This window comes from Oncorhynchus mykiss, chromosome 20, assembly GCF_057628025.1.
Source record: "Oncorhynchus mykiss isolate SJ-2025 chromosome 20, ASM5762802v1, whole genome shotgun sequence".
In the NCBI taxonomy this organism is placed as follows: Eukaryota; Metazoa; Chordata; class Actinopteri; order Salmoniformes; family Salmonidae; genus Oncorhynchus; species Oncorhynchus mykiss.
The window spans coordinates 4,423,505-4,448,453 of NC_143041.1; the positions used below are offsets into that span (position 1 = coordinate 4,423,505).

At 40.7% G+C, this 24,949-nt stretch overlaps 1 protein-coding gene across 9 annotated transcripts in view; it reads right to left on the bottom strand.

The window, feature by feature from the left end:
- The window catches only part of nrap (nebulin-related anchoring protein), a 102,971-nt gene that overhangs the window by 74,016 nt on the left and 4,006 nt on the right, over positions 1–24,949 (bottom strand). For 2 of the 9 annotated variants that reach the window (XM_090212031.1, XM_090212030.1), the window contains exons 4-12: positions 21,747–21,854; positions 20,949–21,056; positions 20,674–20,769; positions 20,468–20,575; positions 20,146–20,253; positions 17,535–17,642; positions 16,462–16,578; positions 14,706–14,810; positions 8,045–8,152 (exon numbers count right to left, since the gene is read on the bottom strand). In XM_090212031.1, coding sequence (XP_090068157.1) covers positions 8,045–8,152; positions 14,706–14,810; positions 16,462–16,578; positions 17,535–17,642; positions 20,146–20,253; positions 20,468–20,575; positions 20,674–20,769; positions 20,949–21,056; positions 21,747–21,854 — 966 coding nt within the window. The remainder of the gene's footprint in view (positions 1–8,044; positions 8,153–14,705; positions 14,811–16,461; positions 16,579–17,534; positions 17,643–20,145; positions 20,254–20,467; positions 20,576–20,673; positions 20,770–20,948; positions 21,057–21,746; positions 21,855–24,949) is intronic. The other 7 variants (XM_090212033.1, XM_090212032.1, XM_090212034.1 and 4 more) reach the window with 5 other exon arrangements.

Here is a 24,949-nt window from a genome sequence, read left to right on the forward strand (position 1 = left end):
ACTACCATTGCTATAGGAGTAGTTAAAACAGTCTAATAATGGAGCTTTTAATATATCAAGAGATTATTGATGTACCTCTACCGGTATGCCATCAAGCCCTGGGGTTTTTCCAGACTGAAAGGATTTAATAGCCGCAAAGTTCTTCCTCTGTAATTTGGCCTTCGCACTGATCTTTCTGTACATTTGTTAATTTTCCATTTTTGTATATTATTTGGAAATAATTCCTTACCGTAATCTTCATTCAGTGGGAGAGGATGAGACGGAAAGAGAACATCTGTCTAAAATAATTAGCTTCCTCTTTTAAAATATAATTTGGAGAATAATAGATGACTCCGTCTTCAGTAATGAGTTTCTGCAAATTATTTTTGTTAGCGTTCCTGTATTGGAGATTCAGGAAGAATCTTGTGCATTTTTCTCCATATTCCATCCAGTTTGCTTTATTTTTGTAATAGATTACATTAGATCGTTCTTGAATAAGTTCCTCAACTTCTTTTTGTTTTTCCTCTAACTTATTTTGTATCTCTGTAGTGTGGTTGATGGATTTCCCTTGTTAGTCTTGATTCTTTAGCCAGAAACTGTTTTTTTATTTTTTATTTATGAATATTGAATTGAACGACCCCTGAAGGTAGATTTAAAGGTATCCCAAACAATAAGGGGATTTGCTGAACCTATATTATACTGGACAAATTAAGTTATAAATTATTTTGTCTCAGTTAAATATATAAGTTGTCCTCTAGTAAACTTTAATTCAAATCCCCGTCCACGTAGAAAATCTATAAGAGTTATGTGAAGGCCAATTAGATGATGATCCGATCGCATTCTGTCTCCTATTAAAACCTTTTTAACCTTTTGATGCAAAAGAGAAAGAGACAAGAAAGTAGTCAAGATGACTAGCTTGATTAAGTCTTCTCCATATATATCTCACTAGGTCAGGGTTTTTTAGTCTCCAAATATCCACTATTTCTAATGTGTCCATAATATTTGTGATTTCCTTAAGGGGAAGGTGATGATAGTTTGTAGAGTGATTACCTTTACGGTCCATTGAGGTACTTAACACTCTGTTACCATAATGATTAGATCATCTGTTGCCTGTAAGTTCAATAAATTGGTATAAATGTTTTCAAAGAAGTGTGGATCATCCTGATTTGGACCATATAGATTAATGAGCCAAATCTCTTTTTCTTCCACTTTCATATTCAAAAGGATCCACCTTCCTTGCGAATCATTCCTGATTATTTGCACATTCAGATTTACATTTTTGTTAATTAATATCATCACCCTTTGAGTTCCTTTGTCCATTAAAAAAATTATTGCATCACCCCATTCCTTTTTCCACGCAACTTAATCTAAGGATGTAGAGTGAGTTTCCTGTAAACAGTAGATGTTATATTCCTTTTCTTTTAGCCATGTAAAGACTGATCTTCTTTTTTTATAATCTGCAAAACTTTTACAATTATAACTAGCTATACGTATTTCACCCCTTACCATAACTAGATACTATTCTCAGGTTAATTTGACCATAATTAGTGCTTGTAAAGTCATTGCCATCAGAGGTATTATGAAGGTCAAAACTAGAGCTTTCAAATGTCTGATATTTAGAATTCAATAATTCCTAGCAATATTTTTTAAATTCCCTTGCCTGTTTGCCTGTAAGCCAATGCCACAAATGTTAGAAAATGTAGACAAATTCTGTGTGTAACAAATCTGAGTAGGTTGATGTGTATGATATTGGATATGATATAATGAGAGTGTGTACGATGTCTGTATAAGAGTAAGACTATGTGTGATGTCCAAATAAATAATAACTCTGCCAATTTGCATGTTTGAGTGTCTGTTTGTGTAACATGTAGTGCGTATAGCCTTAATATTCATAATTGTAATTCATATCGTGTCGCCATCATAGTTGCATCATAATTACCTTTAACATAATTGAAAAACACATCCCAGCATTTCCATAGCAATTGACGTTTCACATGATCATGAAAGAGACTCTAGAGACGGCTTCACTACAGTACAAATGTATTCCGTACAATATGTTATTATTCCCCAATGCCCATATTTTGATATCTTCCCCTTGCTTGTTGTAAACATATATAAACTTGTGGACAAATACATAAAAAAAGATAGACAAACAATAAACACATTAAATTATAAAACAGTTCTCGACAATAGAGAGAGAGGGAGAGAAGAGGAGAGAAAGAGCGAGTGAGAGAAGAGCGAGATCAGGTGTGTGTGTGTGTGTGTAAGTCTATGTGTAAGCAAGCATGTAGTTGAGTACGTGTGTGTTCATGTCCACTTCATAATGTTCAGATATTTTAAACAGTTCCCATACCTTCTTTTTTTAAAACCTGAAGTCCCTGTAGAATTGAGTACAGCCACGGTGTTATGGAGCTGTCTCGGAATAGCTGTCCATCTATAAAGAGTTTGTCCACAATGATAAAGGCATGCCTACCATCCTTACTTTGTTGTCTTTGTACCGGATACAGTCTCTTACGAGGTTCGTTTATCTCCTTTGGAAATTGGTCATTCAGACCGAATTTGGTCCCTTTAAGCTCCCTTCCTCTGCTTTTGATCAGCTCCTTTTGTTGGTAGTGTTCAAATTTTGTGATAATCGGTCGGGAACCCTTGGTCTTGTCACTCCAAGTCTGTGTACTCGATGGAAAGCCACCTTACAGTCTCTAGAAGAAGTTTCAAGGCGGATTGCATGAATTCTCTGATCGCTCCCTCTGGATTATTGAATGCGTCCTCAGGAATAACAGAAAAAAAAAGATTTTCACACATGCTACGACTTTAAATGTCTAGTAACGACTCCTTCATCACCCTGTTTTCCCTGAGTAGACAATCTATGTTGGAATCGTGTATTTTTACCTTGGCTGTGAGTGTCTTGTTTTCTCTTTGGAGCTTGAGAATTTCACTCTGGCTGAACTCCAAACTCCCCCACAGCCCTGCTACCTCCTCACACAACTGTTCCATTGTTGCATGGATTCCAGCCAGAGCACTAGCCTCTACCTCAATGGTAAGTAAATCGTCCGTGTCTGTAGATTCATCTGTTTTTCTTTTTTTGTCGGGTTAAAGTTATTTTGTGAGGTGGTCGGATCTTTCCATGAAGGAGTATGTTGTTCCGCCATAGCGTAAAGCTGTTGGTACTTGTCGTTTCCCTCAGGATCTCCTTAGTATCCAGATTGTCTCTTTACTGCAACCAGTTGTTTTACGAAAAGATAACAATGAGTCTTTCCCACGACGATGACAGGTGTCTGTAGTACAGCACTCGCGGAATCCACACAAAAAGAAGGAACACAAACTTGCAGTCCCAACCGCGTTGTGGAATCCTTAGCAACAAAACTTTAGTTCGGATTAAAATTGACTTAATGAAAATGTTTTAATGTAAACAACAAACCGAGTGTAGACAGTACAGTGTCCTGTTGTGCTCTTTGATGACGTCTGACCGCTCTGATGAGGTCTGCCGGTAACAAAGAAAATTCCCTGTCTTAGGTCAGTTAGGATCACCACTTTTATTTTAAGAGTGTGAAATGTCAGAATAATAGTAGAGAGATTTATTTGAGCTTTTATTTATTTCATCACATTCCCAGTGGGTCAGATGTTTATATACACTCAATTAGTATTTGGTAGCATTACCTTTAAATTGTTTAACTTGGGTCAAATGTTTGGGGGAGCCTTCCACAAGCTTCCCACAATAAGTTGGGTGAATTTTGGGCCATTCCTCCTGATAAAGCTGGTGTAACTGAGTCAGGTTTGTAGGCCTCCTTGCTCGCACACACTTTTTCAGTTCTTCCCACAAATGTTCTATACGATTGAGGTCAGGGCTTTGTGATGGCCACTCAAATACCTTGACTTTGTTGTCCTTAAGCCATATTTAAACTACTTTGGAAGAATGCTAGGGGTCATTGTCCATTTGGAAGACCAATTTGCGACCAAGCTTTAACTTCCTGACAGATGTTTTGAGCTGTTGCTTCAATATATCCACATAATTTTCATGCCTCATGATACCATCTATTTTGTGAAGTGCACCAGTCCCTCCTGCAGCAAAGCACCCCCACAACATGATGCTGCCACCCCCGTGCTTCACGGTTGGGATGGTGTTCTTCGGCTTGCAAGCCTCCCCCTTTTTCCTCCAAACATAACAATGGTCATTATGGCCAAAAAGTAATGTTTTTGTTTCATCAGACCAGAGGACATTTCTCCAAAAAGTACGATCTTTGTCCCCATGTGCAGTTACAAACCGTAGTCTGTTTTTTTTATGGTGGTTTTGGAGCAGTGGCTTCTTCCTTGCTGAGTGAACTTTCAGGTTATGTCGATAGAGGACTCATTTTACCGTGGATAGAGATACTGTTGTACCTGTTTCCTTCAGCATCTTCATAAGGTCCTTTGCTGTTGTTCTGGGATTGATTTGCACTTTTCGCACCAAAGTATGTTAATCTCTAGGAGACAGAACGCGTCTCCTTCCTGAGCGGTATGACGGCTGCGTGGTCCCATGGTGTTTATACTTGCATACTTTTGTTTGTAGAGATGAACCTGGTACCTTCAGGCGTTTGGAAATTGCTCCCAAGGATGAACCAGACTTGTGGAGTTCTACAAAAGAAATTCTGAGGTCTTTGCTGATTTCTTTTGATTTTCCCATGATTGTCAAGAAAAGAGGCACTGAGTTTGAAGGTAGGCCTTGAAATACATCCACAGGTACATCTCCAATTGACTCAAATGATGTCAATAAGCTTCTAAAGTCATGACATCATTTTCTGGAATTTTCCAAGCTGTTTCAAGGCACAGTCAACTTAGTGTATGTAAACTTTTGACCTACTGGAATTGTGATACAGTGAATTATAGGTGAAATAATCTGTCTGTAAACAATTTCCAAACTATAGTTTGAACAAGTGAAGAAATGTGTGGAGTGGTTGAAAAAATAGTTTTAATGTATGAAAACTTCCAACTTCAACTGTACTTCCATCACTCCAATTGTGATACAATGAATTATAAGTTGAATTATCTGTCTGTAAACAATTGTTGGAAAAATTACTTGTTTCATGCACAAAGTAGATGTCCTAACCGACTTGCCAAAAATATAGTTTGTAAACAAGAAATTTGTGAAGAGTTTTAATGACTCCAACCTAAGTGTATGTAAACTTCTGACTTCGAATCATTCAATAGTTGTTAACATGATTTTTTTAATGACTTCCCCATCTCCGTACCCCACATATACAATCATCTGTAAGGTCCCTCAATCAAATAGTGAATTTCAAGCACAGATTCAAGCACAAAGACCAGGATGGTTATTCAATGCTTCGCAAAGAAGGGCACCGATTGATAGATATGTGAGATAAAAATACCCTGAATATGCCTTTGATCATGGTGAAGTTATTAATTAGGCTTTGTATGGTGTATCAATACACCCAGTCACTACAAAGATACAGGCTTTCCTTCCTAACTCAGTTGCCAGAGAGGAAGGGAACTGCTCAGGGATTTCACCATGATGCCCGTACTGATTTTAAAACAGCAATAGAGTTTAATTGCTGTGATTGGAGAAAACTGAGAAGGGATAAACATCATTGTAGTTACTCCACAATATTAACCTAAATGACAGAGTGAAAAGAAGGAAGACTGTACAGAATAAAAAATATCCAAAAACATGCATGTTTGCAACAAGGCACTTAAGTATTACTGCAAAAAATCTGTCAAAGAAATGAACTTTTTTGTCCTGAATAAAAAGCGTTATGTGCAGGGCAAATCCAACACAACACATCACTGAGTACCACTCTTAATATTTTCAAGCATGGTGCCTGGTTGCATCAAGTTATGGGTAGGCTTGTCATCGGGAAGGACTAGGGATTTGGGGGGGTTTAAAAAGAAACGGAATGCAGCTTATAAACACAGACCAAATCCTAGAGGAAAACCTGGTTGTGTGCTTCCCAACAGACACGAGAAGAAAAATTCACCTTTCAGCAGGACAATAACCTAAAACACAAAGCCAAATCTACACTAGAGTTGCTTACCAAGACAACACTGAATGTTCCTGAGTGGCATAGTTACAGTTTTCATTTAAGTGGCTTGAAAATCTATGGCAAGACCTGAAAATGTCAGTCTAGCAATGGTCAACAATCAACTTTACAGAGCTTGAAGAATTTTAAAAAGAATAATCGGCAAATATTGTACAATCCAGGTGTGCAAAGCTCTTATAGGCTTACCCAAAAAGACACCAAATGTGCTTCGACAAAGTATTTACTCAGGGGTGTGAATAGTTATGTAAATGAGATATTTCTGTATTTCATTTTCAATACATTTGGAAGAATGTTTTCACTTTGTCAATATGTGGTATTGTGTGTAGATGGGTGAGAAAAATTGATTTAATCCATTTTGAATTTAGGCTGTAACACAACAATGTGGAATAAGTCAAGGGGTATGAATACTTTCTGAAGGCACTGGATAAAACTATTTTTTAAAGACTGTTTTAATACATGGTAGACTGTTTAAATAGATACCACATGCTACAGTTATTGATACAAAGAATATATTAATAAGTAACTTAATTACTAAGGTAAACGTGTTTTCTAGAGTGATGAATCATGCTTCACCATCTGACAGTCTGGAGGACAAATCTGGGTTTGGTGGATGCCAGAAGAACGCTACCTGCCAGAATGCATAGTGCCAACTGTAAAGTTTGGTGGAGGATGAATAAATGTCTGGGGCTAATTTTCATGGTTCGGGCTAGGCCCCTTAGTTCAAGTGAAGGGAAATTTTAACACTACAGCATACAAAGACATTCTAGACGATTCTGTGCTTCCAACTTTGGGGGAGGCCCTTTCCTTTTTCAGCATGACAATGCCCCCATGCACAAAGCGAGGTCCGTACAGAAATGGTTTGTTGAGATTGGTGTGGAAGAACTTGACCGGCATACACAGAGCCTGACCTTTACTGGCCAACACAGAGCCCCGACCTTTACAGTTGGCATCATTCCCTCAACCCTAAACATCAACTAAATCTTCTAATGTGGAAATTGATCAAGTTGAGGTGACTAAACTGCTTGGAGTAACCCTGGATTATAAACGGTCATGGTCAAAACCTATTGATGCAACAGTAGCTAAGATGGGCAGAAGTCTGTCCATAATAAAGCACTGCTCTGCCTTCTTAACAGCACTATCAACAAGGCAGGTCCTACAGGCCCTAGTTTTGTCACACCTGGACTACTGTTCAGTCGTGTGGTCAGGTGCCACAAAGAGGCTCAGAACAGGGCAGCGCGGCTGTCCCTTGGATGTACTCAGAGATCAAACATTAATAATATGCATGTCAATCTCTCCTGGCTCAAAGTGGAGGAGAGATTAACTTCATCACTACTTGTATTTATGAGAGGTATTGACATGTTGAAAGAACCGAGCTCCGTTTAAAATACTAGCACACAGCTCAAACACCCATGCATACCCCACAAGACATGCCACCAGAGGTCTCTTCACAGTCCCCAACTCCAGAACAGACTATGGGAGGCACACAGTACTACATAGAGCTATGAGTACATGGAACTCTATTCCACATCAGGTAACTGATGCAAGCAGTCGAATCAGATTTTAAAAACAGATAAAAATACACCTTATGGAACAGTAGGGACTTTAAAGCAACACAAACATAGGCACAGAAACATGCATACACACACGATAACATATATATACACAAGTACACATCGATTTTGTGTTCTAGATATGTGCTTGTGGAGTAGGGGCCTGAGGGCATACACTTGGTGTGTTGTGAATTCTGAAATGAATGTATTGTAATGTTTTTAAAATTGTACATCTACCTTAACTTTTCCAGTGCCCGAGCTCACTAATGCTCTTGTGGCTAAATGGAAGTAAGTCTCTGCAGTAATGTTCCAACATCCAGTGGAAAGCCTTCCCAGAAGCGTGTAGGCTGTTATAGTAGGAAAGGGGGGACCAACTTCATATTAATGCCCATGATTTTAGAATGAGATGTTCGACGAGCAGGTGTCCACATACTTTTGCTCATGTAGTGTATTAGTTCAGAGTAAAAACAAAGAAAGTCTTACATTGCTTGCCAGCTTTCTGACGTTCATAGCGTGTACAGCATTCTTGTCCATCTCAGAGCCTTCATAGTGCCCTTTCATGTGGTTGGTATACTTCTCCTTGTACTTGTTCTGTAGGAAAATATAAAATGTCACTCTTTGACCCCACTGAGTATAGGGCGACATCCATGAACGTCTTTTTTTTCTGTCCGGACCAGTGTTTTTTGAATTTATTTTTTATTTTTGGTCCGGACCGGCATTGATTTCAACGTCCACAGAAGTCCATACCGGACCGGCCTATATTTGGCCCAAACAAATCAAATCAAATGTCATTTTGTTAGTCACATGCGCTGAATACAACAGGTTACCTTACAGTTAAACGCTTACTTACAATCCCCTAACCAACAATGCAGTTAATATATATATTAAATACATATACAGTGCCTTGCGAAAGTATTCGGTCCCCTTGAACTTTGCGACCTTTTGCCACATTTCAGGCTTCAAACATAAAGATATAAAACTGTTTTTTTTTGTGAAGAATCAACAACAAGTGGGACACAATAATGAAGTGGAATGACATTTATTGGATATTTCAAACTTTTTTAACAAATCAAAAACTGAAAAATTGGGCGTGAAAAATTATTCAGCCCCTTTACTTTCAGTGCAGCAAACTCTCTCCAGAAGTTCAGTGAGGATCTCTGAATGATCCAATGTTGACCTAAATTACTAATGATGATAAATACAATCCACCTGTGTGTAATCAAGTCTCCGTATAAATGCACCTGCACTGTGATAGTCTCAGAGGTCCGTTAAAAGCGCAGAGAGCATCATGAAGAACAAGAAACACACCAGGCAGGTCCGAGATACTGTTGTGAAGAAGTTTAAAGCCGGATTTGGATACAAAAAGATTTCCCAAGCTTTAAACATCCCAAGGAGCACTGTGCAAGCGATAATATTGAAATGGAAGGAGTATCAGACCACTGCAAATCTACCAAGACCTGGCCGTCCCTCTAAACTTTCAGCTCATACAAGGAGAAGACTGATCAGAGATGCAGCCAAGAGGCCCATGATCACTCTGGATGAACTGCAGAGATCTACAGCTGAGGTGGGAGACTCTGTCCATAGGACAACAATCAGTCTTATATTGCACAAATCTGGCCTTTATGGAAGAGTGGCAAGAAGAAAGCCATTTCTTAAAGATATCCACAAAAAGTGTCGTTTAAAGTTTGCCACAAGCCACCTGGGAGACACACCAAACATGTGGAAGAAGGTGCTCTGGTCAGATGAAACCAAAATTGAACTTTTTGGCAACAATGCAAAACGTTATGTTTGGCGTAAAAGCAACACAGCTCATCACCCTGAACACCATCCCCACTGTCAAACATGGTGGTGACAGCATCATGGTTTGGGCCTGCTTTTCTTCAGCAGGGACAGGGGAGATGGTTAAAATTGATGGGAAGATGGATGGAGCCAAATACAGGACGATTCTGGAAGAAAACCTGATGGAGTCTGCAAAAGACCTGAGACTGGGACGGAGATTTGTCTTCCAACAAGACAATGATCCAAAACATAAAGCAAAATCTACAATGGAATGGTTCAAAAATAAACATATCCAGGTGTTAGAATGGCCAAATCAAAGTCCAGACCTGAATCCAATCGAGAATCTGTGGAAAGAACTGAAAACTGCTGTTCACAAATGCTCTCCATCCAACCTCACTGAGCTCGAGCTGTTTTGCAAGGAGGAATGGGAAAAAATGTCAGTCTCTCGATGTGCAAAACTGATAGAGACATACCCCAAGCGACTTACAGCTGTAATCGCAGCAAAAGGTGGCGCTACAACGTATTAACTTAAGGGGGCTGAATAATTTTGCACGCCCAATTTTTCAGTTTTTGAATTGTTAAAAAAGTTTGAAATATCCAATAAATGTCGTTCCACTTCATGATTGTGTCCCACTTGTTGTTGATTCTTCACAAAAATATACAGTTTTATATCTTTATGTTTGAAGCCTGAAATGTGGCAAAAGGTCGCAAAGTTCAATGGGGCCGAATACTTTCGCAAGGCACTGTATATATATGGAAAAGAATAAGAAATAAAAGTAAAAAATAATTATTGAGCAGCAATAAAATACAGAAAAGTACAGAGTCAATGTGCGGGGACACCAGTTAGTTGAGGAAATATGTACTTGTGGGCACAGTTATTGAAGTGACTATGCATAGATGATAACAACAGAGAGTAGCAGCGGTATAAAAGAGGGGGGGGATGCAAATAGTCTGGCTAGCCATTTGATTAGGTGTTGAGGAGTCTTATGGCTTGGGGGTAAAAGCTGTTTAGAAGCCTCTTAGACCTAGACTTGGCGCTATGGTGTCACTTGCCATGCGGTAGCAGAGAGAACGATCTGTGACTAGGATGGCTGGAGCATTTGACAATTTTTAGGACCTTCCTCTGACACCGTCTGGTGTAGATGTCCTGGACGGCACTGAGCTTGGCCCCAGTGATGTACTTGGCCCCATTCGCTCTACCCTCTGCAGTGCCTTGCGGTCGGAGGCCGAGCAGTTGCCATACCAGGCAGTGATGCAACAGCTGTAGAATCTTTTGAGGATCTGAGGACCCATGCCAAATCATTTTACTTTCATGAGGGGGAATAGGCTTTGTCGTGCCCTCTTCATGACTATCTTGGTGTGCTTGGACCATGTTAGTTTGTTGGTGATGTGGACACCAAGGAACTTGAAGCTCTCAACCTGCTCCACTGCAGCCTCGTGAGGGGCACTCCTGAGGGGCCCCCGTGTTGAGGATCAGCGTGGCAGATGTGTTGTTACCTACCCTTACCACCTGGGGGCAGTCCATCAGGAAGTCCAGGATCCAGTTCCAGAGAGAGCTTATTGATGAGCTTTGAGGGCACTATAGTGTTGAACGCTGAGCTGTAGTCAATGAATAGCATTCTCACATAGGTGTTCCTTTTGTCCAGGTGGGAAAGGGAAGTGTGGAGTGCAATAGAGATTGCATCATCTGTTTGGAGTGGGTCTACGGTTACTGGGATAATGGTGTTGATGTGAGCCATGACCAGCCTTTCAAAGCACTTCATGGCTACAGACATGAGTGCTACGGGTCAGTAGTCATTTAGGCAGGTTACCTTAGTGTTCTTGGGCACAGGGACCATGGTGGTCTGCTTGAAACATGTTGGTATTACACACTCAGTCGGGGATGGTTCGTCAGAGGGCAAACTATAGTTTTGGCAAGTCGGTTAGGACATCTACATCTTAAGTGTATATTTTTCCCCCTGCCACTGTTTTGAGACAGGTGCAAAACAAATTTCACACATATATTATTTAGTACAGTACATGAAAAAACAAGATTGAATCAAGAATAGTTTGATGAGTGACAATATTAGCCTATCACTTATTAATGATATATTATCACTTGTGAATGATGCCCAGTTTAAGGCAAGAAACAGGCATGATTTTTTTTCTAGTTTTTCCAATCATAGTCACACACCTTATGTAGCCTAGCCCATAGTATCAAAACACTAAAGTGGACAAACAACTTCTTAAAATTATGCACAATAATCCACTTTACATGTGAAGAAATAGCCTAATAGTTCATCAGCATTTTAAGCTAAATGTTCTGATCTATTGCGTCAGGCTCATTGCTTAAAACAGTTTTTTTTGCTGCTAGTGGTTGTATTGATTTGGGATCTATCGCATCCCACAACTGTCCCAGACTATGTTTGGAATATTCAGTGCCTTCGGAAAATATTCAGACACCTTGATTAAATAAAAAACTTCCTCATCAATCTACACACAATACCCATAATGACAAAGCGAAAACTTCTCTGCAAATGTATAAACATTTAAAAACTGAAATAACTTATTTACATACGTTTTCAGACCCTAGGCTATGAGACTCTAAATTGAGCTCAGGTGCATCCTGTTTCCATTGATCATCCTTGAGATGTTTCTACAACTTAATTGTAGTCTACCTGTGGTAAATTCAATTGATTGGACATGATTGGGCAAGCCACACACCTGTCTATAAAAAGGTCCCACGGTTGACAGTGCATGTCAGAGCAAAAACCAAGCCATAAGTCGAAGGAATTGTCCGTTGAGCTCTGAGACACGATTGTGTCGAGGCACAGATCTGGGGAAGGGTACCAAAACATTTCTGGAGCAGGGAAGGTCCCCAAGAACATAGTGGAATCCATCATTCTTAAATGGAAGAAGTTTGGAACCACCAAGACTCTTCCTAGAGCTGGCTGCCAGGCCAAACTGAGCAATCGGGGGAGAAGGGCCTTGGTCAGGGAGGTGACCAAGAACCCAATGGTCACTCTGACAGAGCTCCTGGGGTAAAGGCTCACCTTCCAACAGGACAAAGACCCTAACCACACAGCCAAGACAATGCATGAGTGGCTTCAAGACAAGTCTCTGAATGTGCTTGAGTGACCCAGCCAGAGCCCAGACTTGAACCCGATCGAACATCTCTGGAGAGACCTGAAAGTAGCTGTTCAGCGACGCCCCGTCCAACCTGACAGAACTTGAGAGGATCTGCAGAGAAGAATGGGAGAACCTTCCCAAATACAGGTGTGCCAAGCTTGTAGCGTCATGCCCAAGAAGACTCGAGGCTGTAATCACTGCCAAAGTTGCTTCAGCAAAGTACTGAATAAAGGGTCTGAATACTTGATGTAAATGTGATATTTAAGTTTTTAATTTTTCATACATTTGCAAAAATGTCTAAACCTTTTTCCTTTGTCATTATGGGGTATTGTGTTCCCTTGATGAGGGAAATTCTTTATTTTCTTTGAATAAGGCAGTAACGTAACAAAATGTGTAAAAAGTCATGGGGTCTGAATGCACTGTATATTTCTTGCACAGAATAGGTCAACTTTTGTACTATGTGGGATTGTAGATTGACATAGGCTAGTGCTTTTGCTGTTCGTTAAGCCTAATTATCTGGCCTATTATGATTGGCTGAAAAATTGGCTGATGAAAATTCAACGTGGACAGTTCTTCCAATATCTTCAATATGCGCCTCGGAATTGGATAAGGACGCACGCAGTTGTCTCCAATGTGTCTGTCTTTACTTGTAGCATACGAGAAAGACCCGATCACGTGAAGGAGAGCCATGTGAGTGAGAGGAACTTCAGCATGCAGCCGGGAGAAGGGAATTATAATTATAATACTCGGCACAACGGCCACTGGGCGTAAAATGCATGGATTTTTTAGGGGGCATTATAGCCTCACAAAGGGGATGCAGCTGGGAAATTCAAGGCATTATCAAGTGCTTGTCAAATGATGAATGAGAGACTGATGAAGTGTGTAAAGCCTGTGCAAAAAACTAAGCAGAGCTAATGCCTTTCATGCAACATTTTTCTAATCATTATTAGAGTCACATCATGCAGCCTTAGAATGTATTAAAAATCAAAACATATAGCCCAACATTTTTATCACAACTAAAGTTACATAACTCTAAAATAAGCATATAGGAGGGCCTGTTTCTTTGTTAACCTATCAACACAGAAGATCCTCATGTGTTCACTCCCTCAAATATTTTGGAGAAAATATCCTTTCTAATTTATTCAGCTTTGTTCAACTGTATTCCATTTGGCAACTCAGAGTATGTAGCCCACAGCCATTTGGCATAGCCAGTTCAGGGCCTAACATAAGGACAACTCAGAGTATGTAGCCCACAGCCATTTGGCATAGCCAGTTCAGGGCCTAACATAAGGACAACTCAGAGTATGTAGCCCACAGCCATTTGGCATAGCCAGTTCAGGGCCTAACATAAGGACAACTCAGAGTATGTAGCCCACAGCCATTTGGCATAGCCAGTTCAGGGCCTAACATAAGGACAACTCAGTGTATGCTATTCTGTTTTTCTGAAATAGACTATATTTTCTTCATATCATGTTTCTTAAGACCTGTCTAAAATATATACTGGATTTATTGTGATGGTGTAGGCTATATTACATGCATTTATTATACTTTTTAAAATGTAGAAGTTCCAAAGTTCTGCATCAGTGGCTTGTAGGCTGTGCGTGGAAGACAGGAGATGCTAAATGTGTTTATGTTAATAACCTGTCAATTACTGTGAGACCGGCAGTTATTTGCTTGACCATCACTAACTAACAAATTGTTGTGACCGCCACAGCCCTACCCTCATACCGTCATGGCCACCTAATCATTCCCAGCTTCCAAAAGGCTCATTCATCCCCCCTTCTCTCCCCTGTTCCACAGGTCGTTGCTGTAAATGTGTTCTCAGTCAACTTACCTTGTAAAATATTTGTGATGTATGAGTTCCGTGCCTTTCCGGCAGAACCATCATCCACAATGACACGTTGTGCTCCCAAAGCTAGCGTGCCTACCACTATCAAAATCATGGTCTAGGTTTGTGCAAGGACGACACTACTTCAGGTCTCAGGGAGGATGACATCACCCACGATGGTTACTAGTGCTAACTAGCTCACATCTGCTATTTAGAGTATTTGGTTATATGTTTCCATTTACGAACCATTCTAGCATCTATTACATACTCATTCCCCATACTCCATACTTGCCAATCTATTTTTGTGTTTAAATCTTAAACTATGACACTTTAGCAATGCTTAGCTAGTGCTTAAACTAATGTAGTAGCAACACCATATGAAAAGCATCTTTGCACATGCATCTGCCGTGTTGCTCATGCATTCCTCACATCACTGCTGAACTTGGCAGCCTTGGATGCATTCTTGTACTGGGGAGTCTCACAGTAGTTGATGCTGTGGCCTTTAGTGTTCTCAAGGTCCTTCTTGTACTCAACCTGCCAGGGAGAAAACAGAGCACACATTACAATAGGTGTTCCATCACAGTCAAACAGACAATTAGGCAAACTTGAATCCCAAATGTGTCTCTGAGCTCGATCCCGACGCCCTAAGCTTAACCTCTAAGGAATGTGTATGGATGATGTCACTGTATAAATCTGCCCCCTGCAGAGACTTTCCTGACCATTGACCTCCACAGAAGAATTTGTCGAGATGATTTATAAGTTGGTTCAGAATAGATGCTCCAACTAACGTGTTGCATTTATCAACGTGCTCAAAGACAAATTGAATGACCTTTCCCAGCCCGTGGAGCTAAGTTAAGTCCATAGGGCCGAGCGGACATCAAATTTGGGACACTATGTAAATGATTGTGGAACATGGCAATGCAAATAAGTAATAACTTTTGTTATTATTTTGTCCTCTTCTGTTTCTTTTTTTTAATCTTCATTGTTCGTGGTGTGCACTACATTTACATACCCACAACCAGAGGTGTGCACTACATTTACATACCCACAACCAGAGGTGTGCACTACATTTACATACCCACAACCAGAGGTGTGCACTACATTTACATACCCACAACCAGAGGTGTGCACTACATTTACATACCCACAACCAGAGGTGTGGACTAGAGTCACATGACTTGGACTCGAGTCAGACTCAAGTCACAAATATGATGACTTGCAACTCGACTTTGACTTTAACACCAATGACTCGTGACTTAACTTGGACTTGAGCCTTAACTGACTTGATACCCTTCCCAAGCCCAAATATTTAAAATGATGCTTTTAAAAAAAGTGTGCAGCTCATCAGTTCTTCATTTAACGGATTACAGTTTGAATCGGACAGCAGCCAATCAAATTGTGCCAGCTGAGAAAAAGTTGCGCGTGGCAGTGCAGAGGAACGTCGGCGGGTGAATTCAGATGGAGCCCTTGGAAAGATTATACCCAAAATTATTATTTTCAGATATAAAGACTACGCTGTACTGATTGCAATTTGCAAAAGATGCGGGAAGAAAATGCCAGTCGGAGGCGCAACAACTTCCAACTTTGTTTGACATTTGAAGCTGCACAAAGAACGGTAAGTCGTGGCTAATACAGCCAACAGCTATATATAACTTTACTAGTGTAGCGTGTAGGCTAACGTAACATTAAGTCAACGAGCCTCCACACTGTCAGTCAGTGTGGGAGCGTGATCATTGCACCCAAGATTGAGCTACAACTGGCTGATGTTACTGCTGTTCCTAAAACCAGAGAGAGCGTGTGAGAGAGAAGGTTGGGCGATTGTCTACAAGCCTATACATCACCCGATTGCGCCCCATAGCGGGGGTCTTTCTCATGGCTACCCATGTATTTCCATGGAAATATAATGTTTATTTGGAAAGTAATAAATATATTTATTTTAAAGCATTCATGATTTGCGTAAATGTAATACACTAACTATTACTCTTGTTAAAATATGAAATGGTATTACATTTGGTGAAGAGCACATTATGACTTGTTTAGGACTCGAAACTCGGGACTTGAGTGCTATGACTTGAGACTTACTTGTAAAATAAAAATAAAAAAAAGACTTGGTCCCACCTCTGCCCACAACCTTTCCATATTTTTTGCCCCCATTTTTTGCTCTCATTTCTCAGGTCTATCTCACCTCGCTGACGATCTTGTTGATTTTGCGGGCGCTCTTCAGGGCCAGGTTGTCCTCACTGGTCAGGTTGTGGAAGTGGGATGAGCCCTTCATCTTATTCAGGTCCTTCTTGTATTTCAGCTGGGGGGTTAAAAATGGGAAGAGAAGCAGAGAAAGACTAAAAAAGAGCGGAAGAATCCTCTGTCACACATTCCCATCTGTCAGATTGCATAACTTGTCTATGAGCGCATCTTCATACATGCTGTACACAATCGGCAACAAACACACAGGCACACACAACTGCGAAACACACACATGCGCGCATGCTCTCTCACTCACACACACACACACACACGCACAGTCTAATTTGGTCTGTGGAGAGTTTGGAACATGACAGCACAGGATTCTTGGTGAGAGTCACAGGGAACGCTACTTATCCCTGTGACCATGACCTGAAATTCCACCCGGCAACACCAGACAAGGTGACGGATGAATGTGATCAAATCAAATTGTATTTGTCACATGCGCCGAATACAACAGGTGTAGACCTTGCAGTGAAATGCCTACTTATTGTGAGTTTTGAGAATCCCTAGACCTATTCGGAAAATGTGTTTGAAATGCATCTTTCCTTTCTCCCTTCATTGAAGTAATCACAGAACCACTGAAGTACATAGTTTTCACAAATACAGTCATGGCATATAAGTGAATACTTTCAAGAATAGAAGGAGGGATCCCTTTAAACTATCCTCTCTCTTTACTAGATTCCTCAATATATTGTCCAATCCATAGTGACTATACAGCTCCAAAATGAGATAGATATCAGACTGTCAATTGTGTTTCCTTATTGAAAATGAATTTACCCACATACCCCAACATATGATCCTCCGCTTTAGGGGTGTCTACTGCACAAAGTTGTGTACAACGTTGTATACGCAATACAACTTTTCACCCCAATAAATTCACTCACAATACAACATTGTGCAGCCGATACCCCTAAAGCAGAGTAGTTAAACCTCAATAAATCTACCCACAATACCACTTTGTGCAACAGAGCACACAGGGGAGGAGCATACTTGTTCAGCAGGGACACTACTCACATCACTGGCGTGGGCCTGGGCTTTCTTGGCAAGCTGGTAGGCAGGAGTGATCATGGCTGGGAAACTGCCCTTCCCTCTCTGCTGCTCGTACTCTTCAGTGTAGGCAATCTGCAAGGAGGAACACACATCAGCACACAGTTGATACTACAGATAGAATGGGAACAGGGAGAGTATGGCAGACTTTTGTTCTGTCTAACAAACACATTTGATTCATAAGACCTTGATTAGTTGAACTGAGTATTGTTGTGTTGGGATGGAAATGTCAGCACACCCTATTGTTATAATATAATATGTACAGTGCTACAACAATTCAGCAAATGATATAAAGGTATAAATACACGCACACACTACCGTCAATCTCACCTAGTATTCTAAACTCATGTCACTGTCTGACATATCGACACCAATACGTAAACCTAATCCCGAAGCATTATGTGCATAGCGATCATTTTGGCAGGCAAAAGAAAATGTTCTGTCTAGCTAGGTACCAGCATCATCCAGGTATGGCTCTGTTTCACCCACTTCAGAGCCGATGGGTTGCACCTACTTTTGCATACATACAATCATATCCAATAGTGACAACTACAATCCGAAGAATATTGATTAAATAAAAAAAGACTATCGGATATAGGGAAAGCTTGGTTGGAAAGTGAAAACTACTGGAAGTTAAAAGAATTAGGCACCTCTAAGGCATTAAAGAATCTCAAACAGTACAACAACCATGTCTGTGAAGATGTAAGATATCGGCTACTCATTGTAAGGACAATTTGTGTTGGATGTTTCAACTGAAAAACTACTTTTCCACTTAAGTTTGGAGCCAGACCAATTTATACCAATCTGGAAGAGTGTTGTGGGTTGTTGTCTTTCTGAGAGGCATTGTAAAGTTAAACAACTATCAGTCCTCTTTGGGGATAAGATACTTTAGTAGTTTTATTTATCAATGAAACCACTACCAGTAGAATTTAAATTACGCATTTCAAATTTAATTGAACGTTTCACAGGTCTCCCTCTTCACTTTTCTCAGAAAGAAAAAAAATACATCTGAAAAATGTTGAAGTTGTTGAAAGTTGAAAAATTGCATTATTATAGAGAACATAATGTACTTAAGCTTCCAGTTAACAGAGTTTATGCCGCAACCATTTGGGGCAGATTGTGGTAAATTGCGTCGTTCATTCTGTCATTGCACCACTCCATCACAAGGGGGAGTTAGAACGCTGATCTATCAATAGTGTAGACTGTGGCACCATCCTGACTATATTCTTGTAAGTTAATGGAGGTGTGAATGTTTCAGTCCGAGAGTCTCTCTTCTCTGGCACTAGAGTCCTGCAACAGGCAAGAGCAAAAAAATAGCTGGCGGGTGGTTCTGGAGTTGAGAGAGAACTTGGGTAAATACAATGGTGCAATTACACTTGACATGTCGACTGACGGTTTTCTAAAAATAGGCACGGTGGGCTTTTGGTTTCTCTCCCTCTAAAAACAGAAAGAAATAATTCTAAATAACAAACTGGCTATTTTTTTTACCAAAGTGTGAAAGAGTGATAGCCCCTCTATGTAAAGTGAGTTTCTGAAACGCGGAGTCTTTATTTGCTGATGTGAAGAAAAAACGTAATGAAAGAGTCCAGCAAGGATTTGTCAGCATAAAGTTGAGTGACTCACTCATTCGTGGCTTTGGATCAAAATCAAGAAATGTTTGTATTGTTTGGACCAAGTTAATCTGCTCATGTTGTGTGTGACCAATTATTTGTGACATTGTGGTTACAATGAAGAATGTAAATGAAATAAATCCTATTCATAATGAATAATCAGATGTGTGTTGCAAGCTTTACATTTTTCCCTATTTTTTTGTAGGAATTTATTTAATATTTTTAGACAATACAAAACATACATATACAAACGACAACTACATCACACCTGCCCAGATCCACCTGCTCACACGCCCATCTCCAACGCCCGCATCACTCTCTGCCACATTGCCTCAAGCTGCACCATTTTCTTTTTCTCTGTCGCCCACACGCACATTCAATATTTTGATAATGAAGCATTTAAAGGCTGACATTGTAATACTTCTGACAGACAAATGTCTAACTCCACCCATAACTTTTGGACTTCATAACATTCCCAGAAGGCAGGAATTATTATAACCTACTGAAAAATGAACCTGGTAATCAATTTTAATTTACTGCAGGCCTAAAACCTATGGGTTTAACCCTCTGAATGAATTATTATATTGAAGATAGAAGCCACCTATTAATTAGTTCCGAGAGCCAATCTGTTACCCAACAAATAATATCCATTTATTTAGCCTAATTGTTTTTATGACTACAGACAGTACTCTATTATTCCTCTTATCCTCCATGTACTAATTAATACGTCTGCATCTCTATTTAACATTTGGCTAAAAAGAAACCACGCCATTAATTAAGAACAGATATATATTTTTCTCTCTAAGGTTTTACATTTCTAACTCAATATCACAGACCAGATTTGCCCCAACAAAAAATGCATCAACCCCTACAAATATATCAATTTACAAAAGGATAGTCTAATAGCTCGGCTAGGTGTGAAAAATCCCCCCAACTTGCAATGTATTCTATGCCCCAGTTGTTTTCACCTGGCTGAAGTTCCCAGCATTTTCTCTGGCAGAAGCGAATTCTGCTGCCCCAGCATCTGAGGTGGCCTTTCCCTTCATCTCCTGCTCATACATCTGACGGTACTTCACCTAAGATATGATCACAGTGTCAACATTAGTGTACTGTATGCGTATGACTTTGCATTTGTATGTGTGAGCATCAGTTTGTGTGTGTGTGTGTGTGTGTGTGTGTGTGTGTGTGTGTGTGTGTGTGTGTGTGTGTGTGTGTGTGTGTGTGTGTGTGTGTGTGTGTGTGTGTGTGTGTGTGTGTGCGCGTGCCTGTGTGTGTGTGTCCTCTACTCACACCACTGGCCATCTCTGTGGCTTTCTTTGAAACTTGGTAGCCAGGAGTGAGATGTGCGGGGAAACTGCCTTTACCCAACTGCTGTTCATACTCTTCAGTGTAGACATACTGGGAGGGAAAATACTATGTCATGGACACACGAAAAGTGACATAATTGCATTTGGAGGAAAGCATAAATCAGATTGAGTAGGGTTTGTAATAAATACATGGATCTGTCCTTGGCTTTTGGCCAGAAGCACTTCAGGGGTTTTGGCTACAGAGGAATATTTTGACACTTTCTCCTCTCCTTTATTGTACTCCGCCTGAATAACAGAAATGTTAACATATTATTTGCCCCCTCATAACACGCTATAACACTGTAATAATAAAATGTATAATAATTACAGCTAATGTCATGAGCTGAAATCAACTGGTTATTTTATGGTCACACTACCTGCCTCCCGAAGTACTGTTCTGCCCCTATAGAGGAAGCTGCACTTACGCTGCTGGGCAAGGTATTTGGTTTCTTGGAAATCTGGTATCCTGGTGTGATCATGGTGGATAAGCTGCCTTTTCCTTTACTCTGCTCATATTCCTCAGTGTATTTGACCTGTCATCAGGGAGAAAGTATGCCCCCAAACTTTATGACACAAACACGGTCAGACCACTACTGAATAACAAGTACAGGAACGCTTCCTATGCCATAACTACGTGTTTTCTGTGTAATTTTGAACCATTTGAAATTGGCAAATTTGACAGGGTGGGGGTATGTGTGTGTGTGTATAACTATGATAAAGGTATGTGTAGGTTTGTCTGGGGGTTGTTTTCATGTTGGTTGGTTGTTGTGTGCTTACATCACTGGCCAGGGAGCCTCCAGTCTTAGCATGTAGAATATGGGAGGTGTCAGCCACAGAGGTAAATTGTGTCAATTTTTCTTCATGTCCCCTTTTGTACTCCACTTACGATCGAATACATATTGTACTCATCTATATTTAGCACCTACCTGTACATCTGTAGCTGCATTGTATTGCAAAATCTGTTTTTTTTTAATAGGAGGGCAAATGCAGTTGTACTCCATTTTTAGTAATCACGTGGGCCATTTTAGACCATTTAATGTACATCAAAGTATTTTGTTCTGTTATGTGTTTAATCATATGTGTTTTTGTGTTATGTTTCCCTATGTTGCTTTTTGAAATTTCAGTTCAAATTGAATCACTTTTTTTATTTTATCATGTTTTATATCTACTCTTCAGACTTGGTCCAACCTTGTGTTTGTTATACAAATAAGGAAGATACTCACATCACTGATGGTCTTTTGGGCCTGTGTCACGCTCACAATCTCCTGGTTGGTGATGGTGCCTGAGTACGAGTAGGTCTGCTGCTCCTCAAACTTAGCCCGATAGTCCTGCTGTTGAATCACAATGCACACAGAATCAACTAAGGACTATCATTATATTGGGGGCGGTTCCAGAAAGCAGAATCAATGAGTTAGTTAGCTAACTGTTCAGGTAGTGGTTCCCAAAAGCAGTTTGTTTTGGTTGCGTTTTGTTTTGCCCAATAGGAACCGAATGGTGAATACTGTCTTGGGAGTCAATTTTATCGTAAGTAAGAATATAATATGTTTCTGAACATTTGTACATTCATGTAGATGCTATGTGTCACACCCTGATCTGTTTCACCTGTCTTTGTGCTTGTCACCACCCCCCTCCAGGTGCCGGCCATCTTCCGCATTATCCCCTGTGTATTTCTACCTGTGTTCTCTGTTTATCTGTTGCCAGTTCGTTTTGTTCGTGAAACCTACCAGCATTTGTTCCCCTGCTCATGCCTGTTTCTTGCTCCTGTTTTCTAGTCCTTCCCGGTTTTGACCATTCTGCCTGCTCTGAGCCTGAGCCTGCCTGCTGTTTGGTATCTTACCTCACCTAACTGGATTATTGACCCCTGCCTGCCCTGAGACTGCCTGCCGTTCTGGACCCTTTGCACCCTCTCTGGATTACTGACCCCTGCCTGCCTTTGACCTGTCGTTTGCCTGCCCCTGTTTTAGAAATAAACTTTTGTTTCTTTGACACTGTCTGCATCTGGGTCACACCTGAAACGTGATACAATGGATAATCATGAATCAATCATTAATCATTATCAGTAAGAAAGATGCACAAAGATCATACCACCACCCCCACTTCAATAAACTGAAGTAATACATGTATTAATAAAATACAAAATAGAAAAATAACAAAATATTAAGGAGCAACAATGAAATAACAGTAGCAAGGCTATATACAGGGGGTACCAGTACAGTGTCAATGTGCGGGGGCACCGGTTAGTCGAGGTAATTGAGGTAATATGTAGGTAGAGGTGAAGTGACTATGCATAGATAATAAACAGAGAGTAACAACAACGTTAAAATATGTGCGTGCTGCAAATAGTTCCGGAACCCATTTGATTAGCTGATTTATGGGGGTAGAAGCTGTTAAGAAGAAATTTGATTAGCTGTAAGCTTGGGGGTAGAAGCTGTTAAGAAGCCATTTGGACCTAGAATTGGCACTCTGGTACTGCTTGCCATGCGGTAGAAGAGAGAACAGTCTATGACTAGGGTGGCTGGAGTCTTTGGCTATTTTTAGGGCCTTCCTCTGACACCTACTGGTATAGAGGTCCTGGATGGCAGGAAGCTTGGCTCCAGTGATTTACAGGTCCATACGTACTACCCTCTGTACTGCCTTGCGGTTGGAGGCCGAGCAGTTGCCATACCAGGTGGTGATGCAACCATGCTCTCGATGGTGCAGCTGTAGAATTTTTTGAGGATTTGAGGACCTATGCAAAATCTTTTCAGTCTTCTGAGGGAGAATAGGCTTTGTCATGCCCTCTTCAAGACTGTCTTGTTGTGTTTAGACCATGTTAGTTTGTTGGTGATGTGGACACCAAGGAACTTGACGCTCTCAACCAGCTCCACTACAGCCCCGTCGATGAGAATGGGGGCATGCTCGGCCCTCCTTTTACTGTAGTCCATGATTATCTCCTTTGTCTTGATCACGTTGAGGGAGAGGTTGTTTTCCTGGCAACACACTGCCAGGTCTCTGACTCCGCCCTATAGGCTGTCTCATTGTTGCCGGTGATCAGGCCTGCCACTGTTGTGTCATCCAGTTGCAGAGGGAGTTGTTTAGTCCCAGGGTTCTTAGCTTAGTGATGAGCTTTGAGGGCACTATGGTGTTGATCGCTGAGCTGTTGTCAATGAACAGTATTCTCACGTAGGTGTTCCTTTAGTCCATTTTCAGATATTACACATTTCTAATTTTGTCTATCAGTCTTTTCATTTCAAGGTATTGTACGGTTAGCTAGCTAGCCAACGTTAGCTGGCTGGCTCGCTAGCAAACGTTACGTGTATGATCTCATTATTTGTATCTCAGAGCCATTTGCTTGACCAGTTATAGCCTAATGTTAGCTAGCTAACATTGAACCTGGTTGGTTAGCTACCTGCAGATTAATGCAGTGTCGTAGCGTCATGAGTTGGGATTATGGTTCATTGTTTACTTAGCTAGCTACATGTCTTAACAAAAGACTCTCATCTGAGTGTGCCAGAGCGCAGAGTAACTGGTGGTTTTACGAAAGCTCAACACCCGTTGATTATGGCTGGTGACAGTAAAAGTCTGCAAAAAAAATCGTAATTGTTGCCAGCAGCACAGTTCCAGTCACCAATGCTCTGGATAACATGAAAACAGCCTAACCAGCTCTGCTAGGTCAAGTAAAATTGTCAGATTGGGGTTTGTGTCTGGAAGTAGCTAGCAAGCTAGTCAATGTTAACCAGTTAGCTTGGGTGCTTGACTGCTGTTATGAGGTCAGGACGTTCTGATCAACCCTACTCATCGACCAGAGCATCCAGTGTGTGCTCTGAACACTCCGAGAGTGAAACACTCTGAATTTACAAACAGACAATCTGCGAGCACAGTTAGAGATCGACCCTTAAAGAGATGGGTGGGGCTAAAGCTTAAGAGTGTGTGAACGATGCTGAATGGGTGTAGACAAAAAGGGTGCTCCAATAGTAGTACCAAAACATTCAAGACCATTTTCTCAAAAGTGAGTTTACAAGTTTATCAACTTTCAAAGCAAAATTACTTTCCCATTGTTCCTCATCTGTAGTGTATGATATACAGTTTTGTAGCTCTGAGTCTCTACTTTTATCCAATGTAAAAAACACAATTTCAAATTTTGCTACATAAGACCGATTTGAGCCGGTCGGTCACATTTAACTCTATGGCAGCACCCAAGGGGCCTGAATTTTCTAGCTCTACCCTTAGACTTGGCGGTGAAGTAGTGTCCCCATGAGTGAACCCTGAGCCAATCACGGCAAGACGCCTAAGACAGTGCTACAGGGAGACAGGATGGACAGCTGATTGTCCTCGCAGTGGCAGACCACGTGTAACAACACCTGCACAGGATTGGTACATCCGAACATCACCTCTGTGGGACAGATACAGGATGGCAACAACTGCCCCAGTTACACCAGGAATCAAT